The sequence below is a fragment of the Euprymna scolopes genome, chromosome 46, assembly GCF_053919585.1.
Source record: "Euprymna scolopes isolate OS-2025 chromosome 46, ASM5391958v1, whole genome shotgun sequence".
Classification (NCBI taxonomy): domain Eukaryota; kingdom Metazoa; phylum Mollusca; class Cephalopoda; order Sepiida; family Sepiolidae; genus Euprymna; species Euprymna scolopes.
Window position 1 is genome coordinate 68,072,198 of NC_136527.1, and position 14,221 is coordinate 68,086,418.

The 14,221-nt window shown below is 31.8% G+C and overlaps 1 protein-coding gene across 2 annotated transcripts; it reads right to left on the minus strand.

The window, feature by feature from the left end:
- Positions 1–359: 359 nt before the first annotated feature.
- LOC145271306 (uncharacterized) lies at positions 360–13,954 on the minus strand. 2 transcript variants are annotated; one of them, XM_080126854.1, is made up of 2 exons: positions 13,862–13,954; positions 360–4,713 (listed from the first exon to the last, which is right to left on the minus strand). In XM_080126854.1, exon 2 carries the CDS (start codon positions 1,384–1,386, stop codon positions 388–390), a length of 999 nt encoding a protein of 332 aa, XP_079982980.1. In that variant the 5' UTR covers positions 1,387–4,713; positions 13,862–13,954; the 3' UTR covers positions 360–387. The 2 variants fall into 2 exon arrangements, with proteins under 2 accessions (XP_079982980.1, XP_079982981.1); XM_080126855.1 differs by having other exon boundaries at positions 1,425–4,713.
- Between the last annotated feature and the right edge of the window lie 267 nt (positions 13,955–14,221).

Below are 14,221 nucleotides of genomic sequence, written 5' to 3' on the forward strand. Positions count from 1 at the left end.
TAGCTGTCCTGCTTTTGTACCATATTTCCTGCTGAGTTTGCCGATGATGTTCTTCAGTCGTCCCTGTACAGCAGGGGCGGCGAGGAATTGTTTAATCTTGGACAATTCCCTTCGGCACAGGTTTAGCTGGTTTTGGATCTTTTGTTTCCAGCGTGGTATTTTCTCTTTTGCCTCTGGTTCCCGTTGTTCTTGGAATGTTGGCATTACTTTCCTTAGAATGTAGAGTCCTGAGGCATAAGACACCTGATTTAACTCAGTCAGGGTTGTGCTATATGGCACTAGTCTCTTGAGAGCAACATTAACCCTTTTTATTGCTACCTTTGTTGCTCTCGTTGTTGTTATTTTAGGCAGCATTTGTCTTTCTTGAAGTCCCATCCGTTGGACCTCCTAAATGGTCTTACATAGTTCTTCTTCCAAGACTAACTGGTCATCATCCACCTCGGGCATTTCCTGAGGGAGTGTTGCTGGTGTTTGTGGTATTTCACCTGTTAGCATTGGTGCTGAAGAATCTAGGTCCAGTGTGGGACTATTTGTGGTTCTTTCATTTTCATTCGTAGATATGGGTAGGTTATTGGGTGGTATTTCTATGGGGTTTTGAAGTGGGTTCTGGTTTGTTTTAATGAGGGATGCGACTTCTGTTTTTAGATGTCTTATTTCTCCCTCATTCATCACCTTTAGGCTATTATATCTTTGTGACCTAATTTTTGGAGATGGGACATTCCGTTTGCCTGGACAGAAATGGAAGAATATTTCCCTCCAAGTCTCTGTCCTTTGTTTTTGTTTGGAATATTTTGCCTGAGCATATTCCATTGCCCACACCAGTATCCACTTTTCTTCCCAGGTCCATCTTGACTCCATTCTTCGAATGTTCTCCTCTTTCATAATAGGAATGTAGTCTTTTTCTGCCTCATTTGGAGCTGCAGTCTTAATTTCATTTTGCTCTTCTTCTGATACATAGTTTCCTATCTGTGAAATAAGTGATCGCAGGCGGGCAATAGGTGTAGATTTTTTCTCTTCAGGTAGGTTAGTATCTTTTATTTTCTCGGTAAGAATGTCAGTAGATGTTTTGCTCCACTTTTCGAACTTCGAGTACTGGTAGCAAAACAGTAGCACCTTCTTTTCTGCAACAGACCACGGCTGAGCTTTTAAGTCTCTTGTATTTTTCTTTCTTCTTGTTGCTGAATTTGATGTTTGGGGGCGAGGACCTCTGTTATCAAGGCCTGATGGCTGACCCTGGTTATCCTCTGTCATGGTTGGAGAGCCACTTCCAGAGTTCGGAAGGTTTACACCATTGTTTGCATCTTCCCGCCTGGCATATGAACGGGTTGAAGGGCCCTTTTTATCCTGGGTGCCGACCTGCCAGTATGTGTTTTTATTTTGTTTCATGTTTCAACATATGATCTTTTGTTGGCAAAAGAAGAACCACATACTTCACAAGGATATAATCTCTGGCCAGTATGTGTTTTCATGTGTCGTAAAATATTTTGTTTCTGATTAAAAGAAAGCCACATACTCCACAAGAATATGGTTTCTCTCTTTGTTTCATTTTTCTTATCATTTTGTTTAAGCCAGGGGTGGGGCATCCTACCAGATGCCAAACATACACCTGCTATTTTAGACACTCCAACCGAGAGATCTTTTTAAGATTCTAATCGTCCCGTTAAGTGCAATTGTTTGAATCTCCTTTGCACTTGGCTTACCTGGTATATTTGTAAGATAGTTTGTAAAATTCTTTTTCATAAGTCCGGTTGCTCCTATAATTACTGGAATGATAGAGATCTTCTTAAGGTTCCAGTTTCTCTTCATGTCATACATAAGACCCTGGTATTTGGTAATCTTTTCCCTCTCAGCTCTGTTTAACCCAGCATCATTCGGGACACTAACTTCCACCATGGTTGCTTCCTTCTCCTTCTTGCCCCATATTACAATGTCGGGTTTTATAGCTCCGTTTTCTAGGTACGTGGCTGTAGGGATTCCATATTCATAGTGGATGGTATATGACTTGTTTCCGACCGTTTTGTCGGGTATATGTTCCCATGACTTCTTGCTGCATTCGATATTTAACTTATTGCAGATCGTCCAGTGGAGATATTTGCATACTTCATTGTGTCGCATTGTATAGTAGCCGTCCCCTAGCAGAACATTACAGCTAGAAATCAGGTGGCTCACACTCTCTACGTCTGTGTGGCAGAACCTGCATTTGTTGTCTTTGCTGAGACCACTCATCTTTTTAAACGCATTGGTCATCAAGCCTTGATCTTGGGCAGCTATTATAAACTTCTCCTGGTCATAGTGGAGCGGTCCATCCTTTAGCCAGCTTATAGACCCTTCCTTATCAATATAGTCTTGGTTATATTCGTCCAGAAAATACTTAGCCCGTTCTTGGTTGGCCCATTCTTCAACCTTCTTGTCATGGAAAGCTGTTGTTTCTGTGTAAAAGAAGAACACACACTTCACAAGAAAATGGTTTGTATCCAGTATGCTTCAGCATGTGCTGCAACATATTGTGTTTCTCTGCAAAAAAAGAGCCACATAATTCACAAGAATATTGTTTCTCTCCAGTAGGGTTGGATCAAATTCAATTGTACTTGTATTTTAATTGTATTTAAATACAATTTTAATGTAATCGTATTTTAACATCACAAGAAAAAGTAATTTGTATTTGTATATTTATTATGGCATCCAGGAAAATATTATTTTATATTTGTACTTATATTTGAGAGAGAGAGAGAGAGAGAGAGAGAGAGAGAGAAGGAAGGAAACTTTCAGAGCTCTAATAATAATAAAATGCAATGAGGACATGATATAGAATGTAATGCAGATGTCAAATTTGGAAGGAAATATTTCTTTTTTTTTCTTCTTTTTTTTTGCAAATTTTCAGATTTCTTTATTACTTTGAAAAAAAAGTACTTATATTTGTTTTTTGTTTAAATCAGTTATTGTATTTTTATTTGTATTTTGAGATTGAGGAATAAAAGTATTTGTAACTTTAGACTTAGGAATAAAAGTATTTGTATTTTTAGACTTAGGAATAAAAGTATTTGTAGTTGTTTTTCTGGTAACCTAAACGAAATTATTTGTATTTCAATTGTTAAAAGTCAGTATTTGATCCAAGCCTACTCTCCAGTATGGGTTCGCATGTGTCGCAGTTTACTATGTTTCTGTGTAAAAGAAGAACCACACACTTCACAAGAATATGGTTTCTCTCCAGTATGTGTTCGCATATGTTGTGTCATATCTTGCTTCTGTGTAAAAGAAGAGCCACATATTTCACAAGAATATGGTTTTTCTCCAGTGTGTGTTCGCATGTGTTTCAACATATAATCTTTCCTTGCAAAAGAAGAACCACATATTTCACAAGCATATGGTTTCTCTCCAGTATGCATTCGTATGTGTTGCAACAAATGGCGTCTTTCTGAAAAAGAAGAGTCACACACTTCACACGTATATGGTTTCTCTCCAGTATGTGTTCGCATATGCCGTATCATATCTTGCCTCTGTGTAAAAAAAGAGCCACATATTTTACAAGCATGTGGTTTCTCTCCAGTATGTGTTCGAATGTGTTTGAACATCGAATCTTTCCTTGCAAAACAGGAGCCACATATTTCACAAGCATATGGTTTCTCTCCAGTATGTCTCTGCATGTGTTGCAGCATAGAATCTTTCCTTGCAAAAATAGAGCCACATATTTCACAAGAATATGGTTTTTCGCCAGTATGTGTTCGCATGTGTTTCAATAGAGAATCTTTCCTGGCAAAAGAAGAACCACATATTTCACAAGAATGTGGGTTCTCTCCACTATGTCTCTGCATGTGTTGTAACATAGAATCTTTCCTTGCAAAAGAAGAGCCACATATTTCACAAGCATATGGTTTCTCTCCTGTATGTGTTCGCATGTGTTTCACCATATAATCTTTCCTGGCAAAAGAAGAGCCACATATTTCACAAGAATGTGGTTTATCTCCAGTATGTGTCCGCGTGTCTTTTGACATTTTTTCCTTGCAAAGAGCCACATATTTCACAAGCATGTGGTTTTTCTCCAGTATGCACTGATATGTGTTTTTCTGTAATAAAAAAGAGCCACATATTTCACAAGAGTATGGTTTCTCAACATTATGTGTTAGGATATGTCGCAACATACTTTTTCTGTAAAAGAACTATAGATTTCTCAAGAATATAGTTTTTCTCTCTTTAACATTTTCTAATAAGATAAAGCTGAAAATGGGTATCCTGTCAGATGTCAAAAATTCCCCCTCTATCAGAGATATTTCAAGTGAGTCATCAGGAGTATGGTAACTTTTTAGTTTATTATTATAGTTTATTTTGGAAAGAAAAATATTTTCAAGTTTTGTATAAAATTTAATTCCCTGTATTTTTTGTTTTACGTTTAAGTGAGAAACAGAATTATCTTTTTAATTTTTATAGATTAGATATTTTCTGAGTGCATTAATTATATCCAAGTATATGTATATTAGGCACATAAATTTGCAACAAGATTTTGAGCTCGTGTTCTTCTGAATAATGCAGCTAAAAACGAAAGATGCATGTAAAGTTAGCAGTAAAACGTTGTCTCATATACCACCATAAATGTAATTTGATAAGAGTTTCGTATTTTTCACAATGTTTTCTTTTGTTCCAAGCAGTTTACATAAATAATTGGAGAATATTTCCATATTGATCCAATGATACTTGTTTTCCTCATACAATGATCATCTGCAAAATGGAAAACAATTAAAAGATAGAATCTTATCAAGTATATTTTGTAAATATTCTGAAAAACTTTAATATTTTAAATGCACAGGCATAGATTATAACAATTCGTTGTGTATACAGGTTTATAAACATAAGACAAACTATTTCCAATTTACATAATTTCATGATATAAATGAGTTTGTGTGAAAAAACATTTGGTAATTTAATGAGACTCGCGTTTTATTTAGAGTTGAAAAAAAGACTTTAACGCAATTACGGTTAAATGAAAACTTGAAAATAATGACGGTGGATGGAATTCCACTTTCGGTCCAAAAAATATTTTCTTTTTCACATATCACATGTTTTTCATATGATTTGTGTGAATGACTGTGCATATACATTAATGTAAAACGCTACTTCATGCTCTTATCAGTTAACATTGTTTAATTTAAAAATATCACAATATAAAGTCTACATCCACATGGCCAATATAAAACAATATTTCATGTTATTATCAGTAAAACATTTGTTTAATTTAAAAATATCACAATATAAATTCTACAACAACATGGACAATATAAAATACTATATCATGTTTTTGTCAATAAAAAACTTTTGGAATTAAAAAAATATCACAATATAAATTCCACACAAATATGGCCAATATAAAACACTATTTCATGCGATTACCAGTTTTAAAATGTTTCGAATTTTAAAATATTATATAAATTCTACACAAACATGGCCAATATAAAACACTATTTCATGCCATTACCAGTTTAAAAATGTTTCGAATTTTAAAAGATATAAATTCCACACAAACATGGCCAATATAAAACACTATTTCATGCCATTACCAGTTTAAAAATGTTTCGAATTTTAAAAGATATAAATTCCACACAAACATGGCCAATATAAAACACTATTTCATGCCATTACCAGTTTAAAAATGTTTCGAATTTTAAAAGATATAAATTCCACACAAACATGGCCAATATAAAATACTATTTCATGTTCTTGTCAGTAAACAATTTTTTGGAATTTAAAAATATCACAATATAAATTCTACAGCAACATGGCCAATATAAAACAATATTTCATGCCATTACCAGTTAAAATATTTCGAATTTTAAAATATCACAATATATATTCTACAGCAACGGGGCCAATCTAAAACCTTATTTCATGTCCATATCAGTAAAAATGTTCCGAAATTTAAAATATCACAACATAAATTCTAAAGAAACAATGCCAACCTAAAACACTTTTTCATTCCCTTATCAGTTAAAAATGTTTTGAATTTTAAAATATCACAATATAAATTCTACAGCTAGAAGATCAATCTAAAACACTATTTCATTCCCTTATCAGTTAAAAATGTTTCGCATTCTTAAATATCACAATATAAATTCCACAGCAACATAGCCAATCTAAAACACAATTTCATGCTCTTATCAGTTAAAATGTTTTTAATTTAAAAATATCACAACTAAAACATACGATGTTAAATTTTGTGTGTATTTGAAATAAGGTAGATCATTGAAGTAAGATGTGAATTATATATTGTCCATATTTTAGTGAAAATAATTCTTGTTTATACATTATATATTGTCCACATTACTTATTTTTTAACTGTAATTGATAAATATACATTAAATCAGATTTGCATTAATCTCTTTATGCCAGCTTGTACATTATTGTATTTAAAATCAAGTACGACTGATCTATCTATGCAGCTCAGTGGAAACAGAACACTATGATGCATTCAATGGTTTTGTACATAATATATAAATGACATTAAAAAACTCTATAAATAAGTATATATATATATATAGATTCTCAGAATTCGCTCAAATATAAATCATTTTCTTTATATTATAAGCAATGATTCTACAAAACTGGGCATTCAATAAAAATCAAGCTAGAATTTCAGTTTTACAATCAGAGGTTTTGTATAATATTTTTTATGCCTGGAATTCTGCGTTTACTAAATACATATTAATGGATTGGACATATACCCCCATAAATACATTAGTTATATAGAGTTGCCAAAAGTATTCTAGCTAGGTTTCTACTCAAGCGAACTTAAAAGAAATTCATTCACAGTTGGCAGGAAAATGTTTGTTCAATACATTATCAGAAAATGCTTTTGGATGAAAGACAAAAAATAGTATATTTCACATGGATACGATTTATTTTATTTTCGGCCTTTATGTAATTTTTATTTGTAGTCTTGTATTGATTGCTGGATATTCTGCAAAATTAAAAAAAATTAAAGATACATTTCAGGAAAATATGTTATATGTTATACATGTCCTTTACACAAAAGAATTTTCAGGGCGTTAACATGTAGACATGGTAATTTTAATATCTTAATTAGAAATATGTTTTAGCATTGTGGACTACAGGAAAAAAATTGAAGTTATGTTCAATTTTAAGTAGTCATTAAATTTATAATAGATTAAATTAAAAATACAATAAGGGAAATTTGCACTACTTACACATTATTAAAATAAATTCTTTTTATAGTTAAAATTTAATTAAATTTTCATTAAACATTCAATAATGAAATCTAAACGAAATACAATGTCTTTAATATAATTTACACTTTTTATATTACAAAACAAAAATAAATTATTTCTAATGTCTGAGAAGATTAAATGCTTTATTGATGATCTGCAAAAACTGGTAGAATAATCCGGTTTTATTTGCTACATTTTTGATTGATCTTCTCGATGACATTTAATAAATCTGGCAATTCTTTGCCACTCAGTGGAAGGTTTAAAAATGTTAGACAATAAAATAATGTCAAAGGAAAATTGCAATATCTCAGGAGCTTTTGAATAAAGTTAAAATATATTTTTCTAAATGCACTGCAATTCTGTATAAAAATAGATTATTGAGCGAAGCTGTTTTAATGCATTATTATAAACCTAAGAAATAATAGCCTAAATTTACGAACTCAACATTTTTATTTAAATGTGTTTTCATGTGGAGAAATATTCCTATTAAACTCGTTTTTATTTCGAATTTAATATGAATATTTCATGTGTTGAGTGATTTAACATTGATGATTTAGATTTTTTAATGTTTGAGCAATTTGCTTATACACATATACAAAATGTTTATATTCATTTAGTGCCATTCATAAGTTATTTACAGCATGACTCACTCAGATGTTTGATTATAAACAAAGTTTCAACTACAACCAACTTAAATAAGCAGAAACGTGCTATATAATAATAATAATAATAATAATAATAATAATAATAATAATAATAGTTTTAACCGAGCTTGCCTGATTTTGATCAGAAACAAGTTTAACATTCATGAGATGGTGGAATATTTCTTGATTGATTAAAAACACAAGGATTTTATCACAGATGGTGGAATATTCTTGATTGATAGGTCCTGAACTATCATCTAAGCTTCAAAATCGATCCTATCAACGAAAATTTGCATTCTTCTGCCTGTTATACAAATATGAGACCCTTGTACCACTTTGACATAAATATCACTGACAAACCTCACAAGCAGCACATTCTGCCCCATACACAGTAGAGATCCCTAGATTTAAGAAAGCCTTTTGTTCTAATAGTTTCTTCCTCAGAACTGGTGGACTTTGGAATTCCCTTTTGGGTGTTCCTGCTTCCCCAACTGTACTTACATGCAGAAGTTCAAGTGTAATGTGAACAACCATTTTGCTACTCAACTCCCTAGATAGTATCCCTGCAACTTATGTCCCTGATAATAACCCCTTTCATAAAAGTGGCACTGTGCCTTATTTAGGGTGAAAATATAATAACAGTTTTATCATTTCAAGGATGAGTCCGAGGTACTTGTGTATTACTATCATTTTAGATGTATCGCTATCGAAGAAAACCTGCATTTTTTTTCTTTTCCAAGAAAAATCTGATTATGTAAAGTATTGTTCAGTAATAATGTAGGATTATATTTTATAATAAGTCCTACATACCAGAACTTGTCAAAGGCTTTGGATATAGCAAGGATTACTGCTCTCGCTTCCCCTGTCTTATCTAGTGCATGACATGTGTTTAAATATGATTATGTAAAGTATTGTTCAGTAATAATGTAGGATTATATTTTATAATAAGTCCTACATACCAGAACTTGTCAAAGGCTTTGGATATAGCAAGGATTACTGCTCTCGCTTCCCCTGTCTTATCTAGTGCATGACATGTGTTTAAATATGATTATGTAAAGTATTGTTCAGTAATAATGTAGGATTATATTTTATAATAAGTCCTACATACCAGAACTTGTCAAAGGCTTTGGATATAGCAAGGATTACTGCTCTCGCTTCCCCTGTCTTATCTAGTGCATGACATGTGTTTAAATATGATTATGTAAAGTATTGTTCAGTAATAATGTAGGATTATATTTTATAATAAGTCCTACATACCAGAACTTGTCAAAGGCTTTGGATATAGCAAGGATTACTGCTCTCGCTTCCCCTGTCTTATCTAGTGCATGACATGTGTTTAAATATGATTATGTAAAGTATTGTTCAGTAATAATGTAGGATTATATTTTATAATAAGTCCTACATACCAGAACTTGTCAAAGGCTTTGGATATAGCAAGGATTACTGCTCTCGCTTCCCCTGTCTTATCTAGTGCATGACATGTGTTTAAATATGATTATGTAAAGTATTGTTCAGTAATAATGTAGGATTATATTTTATAATAAGTCCTACATACCAGAACTTGTCAAAGGCTTTGGATATAGCAAGGATTACTGCTCTCGCTTCCCCTGTCTTATCTAGTGCATGACATGTGTTTAAATATGATTATGTAAAGTATTGTTCAGTAATAATGTAGGATTATATTTTATAATAAGTCCTACATACCAGAACTTGTCAAAGGCTTTGGATATAGCAAGGATTACTGCTCTCGCTTCCCCTGTCTTATCTAGTGCATGACATGTGTTTAAATATGATTATGTAAAGTATTGTTCAGTAATAATGTAGGATTATATTTTATAATAAGTCCTACATACCAGAACTTGTCAAAGGCTTTGGATATAGCAAGGATTACTGCTCTCGCTTCCCCTGTCTTATCTAGTGCATGACATGTGTTTAAATATGATTATGTAAAGTATTGTTCAGTAATAATGTAGGATTATATTTTATAATAAGTCCTACATACCAGAACTTGTCAAAGGCTTTGGATATAGCAAGGATTACTGCTCTCGCTTCCCCTGTCTTATCTAGTGCATGACATGTGTTTAAATATGATTATGTAAAGTATTGTTCAGTAATAATGTAGGATTATATTTTATAATAAGTCCTACATACCAGAACTTGTCAAAGGCTTTGGATATAGCAAGGATTACTGCTCTCGCTTCCCCTGTCTTATCTAGTGCATGACATGTGTTTAAATATGATTATGTAAAGTATTGTTCAGTAATAATGTAGGATTATATTTTATAATAAGTCCTACATACCAGAACTTGTCAAAGGCTTTGGATATAGCAAGGATTACTGCTCTCGCTTCCCCTGTCTTATCTAGTGCATGACATGTGTTTAAATATGATTATGTAAAGTATTGTTCAGTAATAATGTAGGATTATATTTTATAATAAGTCCTACATACCAGAACTTGTCAAAGGCTTTGGATATAGCAAGGATTACTGCTCTCGCTTCCCCTGTCTTATCTAGTGCATGACATGTGTTTAAATATGATTATGTAAAGTATTGTTCAGTAATAATGTAGGATTATATTTTATAATAAGTCCTACATACCAGAACTTGTCAAAGGCTTTGGATATAGCAAGGATTACTGCTCTCGCTTCCCCTGTCTTATCTAGTGCATGACATGTGTTTAAATATGATTATGTAAAGTATTGTTCAGTAATAATGTAGGATTATATTTTATAATAAGTCCTACATACCAGAACTTGTCAAAGGCTTTGGATATAGCAAGGATTACTGCTCTCGCTTCCCCTGTCTTATCTAGTGCATGACATGTGTTTAAATATGGTAATTAAAATATCCGAGAACGAGCTTGACTGATTATATACTGTTAATCAGAAACAAGTTTAACATTTATGAGATGGTGGAATATTTCTTGATTGATTAAAAACACAAGAATTTTATCAAAGATGGGGAGGAGGCTACTGATGGGACGAGAATTTAGCATGTTAGTTTTTCACCCGAATTTTTAATTATTGTTAACACAGAAGCAATTTTCCAGCTATCAAGGTAACAAGTCTTGCTGAGATGTTCGTTAGAAGAGTTTGGAGAGAACCGGGGATAGCTCAACAGATCATTTCTTCATTAATAGAATGAGATCAGTCCAACACATCTTGGAGGCCTCTTGGTTTTTATATGATATAAATGAAAAAAATAAAAAAGACGTGTAAAGTTTTGATTTCTCATTGATAAAAATGTATTTATAAAACTCATACTTTTTATATATTTTTAAAATTACTAAATCAAATTCAGTGTCATAGTCATGGTCCATACCTAACTGCATTATTTGTGATGACATAAGGTAGAAATGTAGCAAAGGAAATGAGAGGACATCTCACTTGCTATTCACCAAAAAATTGTGTGATGACATGTATCGTATGTGGGTGCAGTCAAGCTCAACTGTGATACAATTTGAGTTTAGGTATTGAGCTGACAATTTGCAGTGATGTCGCAGAGTAAGATGTGTATATATATTACTTTGAATAAAATAGCCGGCAAAACCCGAGGGGTGCTTTTCATCAACAAACTCATCAGGAGTTAGTTGATGATCTATAGAAAAACATATCTCGCAAGAGCAGACTTAATGTGTGTGTGTAAATTTTTTGCATTGTGTGTGTGTAAATTTTTACCAAGGGAGAGAAAAATAAAGGATGGTTGGGAATACAAACAAAATAAAATATTTACAATTATATAAAATGTATGTATAAGTAGGTCAAAGGGGAGAGTTAAAATATATCCCCAAATACGTCTAATAACCGAACGAATTCTTTCTGTCTACAGAGAGAAGGTCTGTGTAAGAGAATGAAGACCGTCTCCAAAATCCACAAGTGATTTTGAGAGCTATCTAGGTGAAAAATTCTAAAACACTCCATTTTATTCACATTGGCACATGCTGGATTTTCATGGACGTGTTGGCTAATGGCAGATTCCAAGGTGGAAGAAAGGGGAAAAAGGGAGGATGAGGGGAAAAAAATAAAAATTAAAAATAATAAAAAACATAAGATTGCACACCCTTTTCGTCTTACCCCATATTTATCTTTCAAAGAATTTTTACAATCAACTTTCAAATTTAGATAAATTTTCGAGTTTTTTTTTGTTTTGTTTTTTTAGCTTCCATGATATTATTTTTAATTGTAACTTTTTTCTTACTTGTAAAAAATACAATTTTTCTTTTAGAGATTTACTTAAGGTCTTTCAAATACAACCCAAAAGTAATCGGAAAAATATAAAAGTAATTATATTCAACCGGCTTTCATAATCGGGTGGCCTATCAGCTTTCACCATTAAATTGAATCTATTAATAAATAAATACTGAAAATTTCATGAAAATTATTGCATTTTCTGAATTTTGATGAATAATTAAGTGAAGGAACTTATCAATTTTTTAAAATATTTTAGAAATCGGTTATTAATTTTTCACGTTGTGACATATAATAATAAGTAATCGGTTATTAATTTTTCACGTTGTGACATATAATAATAAGAAATCGGTTATTAATTTTTCACGTTGTGACATATAATAATAAGAAATCGGTTATCAATTTTTCACGTTGTGACATATAATAATAAGAAATCGGTTATTAATTTTTCACGTTGTGACATATAATAATAAGAAATCGGTTATTAATTTTTCACGTTGTGACATATAATAATAAGAAATCGGTTATCAATTTTTCACGTTGTGACATATAATAATAAGAAATTGGTTATTAATTTTTCACGTTGTGACATATAATAATAAGAAATCGGTTATTAATTTTTTACGTTGTGACATATAATAATAAGAAATCGGTTATTAATTTTTCACGTTGTGACATATAATAATAAGAAATCGGTTATCAATTTTTCACGTTGTGACATATAATAATAAGAAATCGGTTATTAATTTTTCACGTTGTGACATATAATAATAAGAAATCGGTTATCAATTTTTCACGTTGTGACATATAATAATAAGAAATCGGTTATTAATTTTTCACGTTGTGACATATAATAATAAGAAATCGGTTATTAATTTTTTACGTTGTGACATATAATAATAAGAAATCGGTTATTAATTTTTTACGTTGTGACATATAATAATAAGAAATCGGTTATTAATTTTTCACGTTGTGACATATAATAATAAGAAATTGGTTATCAATTTTTCACGTTGTGGCATATAATAATAAGAAATCGGTTATTAATTTTTCACGTTGTGACATATAATACTAAGAAATCGGTTATTAATTTTTCACGTTGTGACATATAATAATAAGAAATCGGTTATCAATTTTTCACGTTGTGACATATAATACTAAGAAAGGCAATCGTGTACTTGACACAAGAATAAGTTAACAATAGAAGGAGAATGCTAACAGTGGTATTCTTTCAAAGTTTCTTCTATTAAACAAATATCATTTGCTCATCTTGATGATTTGCTAAAAATATGCTCAACCATGCATGCGACTCCGATCTTTTCCACAGTAATTTTTTTTATTAAAACCTTTTTTTCGTAAATATTTAAAACTTTCCTTAACATCCAGTAATATGATTGTGTGTGTGTGTGTGTGTGTGTGTGTGTGTGTGTGTGTGTGTGTGTGTGCGTGTGTGTGTGTGTGTGTGATGTTTCAGGTAGCGCAGACGTAGATTTTAACTTAGCCACCCAAGTGTTAAAACAGTTTTCTTTTCTTTTTGTGCATGTTTTGGGCCGTTAGGTTAAATACATAATAACCAAAACAACGTATTTGTGACATTTCCAATATCAAAATTGTTTTCAAAGTACTCGCAAAAAATAAATAAATAAAATAATTAAAAGAAAAAGATTGGAGAAAATTCTATAAAATTATTATACTTCGTTTATATACAAAAACAATCAATGTTGACTCATTTCTATAACAAAATCAAAGCGAAACATAATTAAAACGCGTGTCTGCAGTAAAAATTATTTTAAAAAGCAACTCAAGTAATACTTACTTTTTGTTTGGCAATCTGCTTTCAACAAAAGATTATAAAATGAGTTCATTAAAGCGAGATGAGGTTGACGCGTGAAAGACTAAAATGAAAGTTGGCGACCGGAAAATAAGTTCGCAGAAAATTAACAACCAAGACGAGGAAGTTTGTCCGACAATCTCAATCAATGAAAACACCTCATCTCAAAAATACAGACAATTACTATCCAATCGGTACGGACCCGACATTAGGATTGAATGGCGACACCTAGAAAAGCGTCATATGAAACTGGCAAGACTCGCTAACCATCTAACCTTCCTGTACACATGTAGAGACTTTGTAGGGGACTAGGATATATAAATACCCCAATTCCGTTACAAAAGA

Bases quoted from the DNA above. Each gene is read 5' to 3' on its own strand.
- LOC145271306 (XM_080126855.1), bottom strand. From the start codon at position 4,139: ATGTTGCGACATATCCTAACACATAATGTTGAGAAACCATACTCTTGT.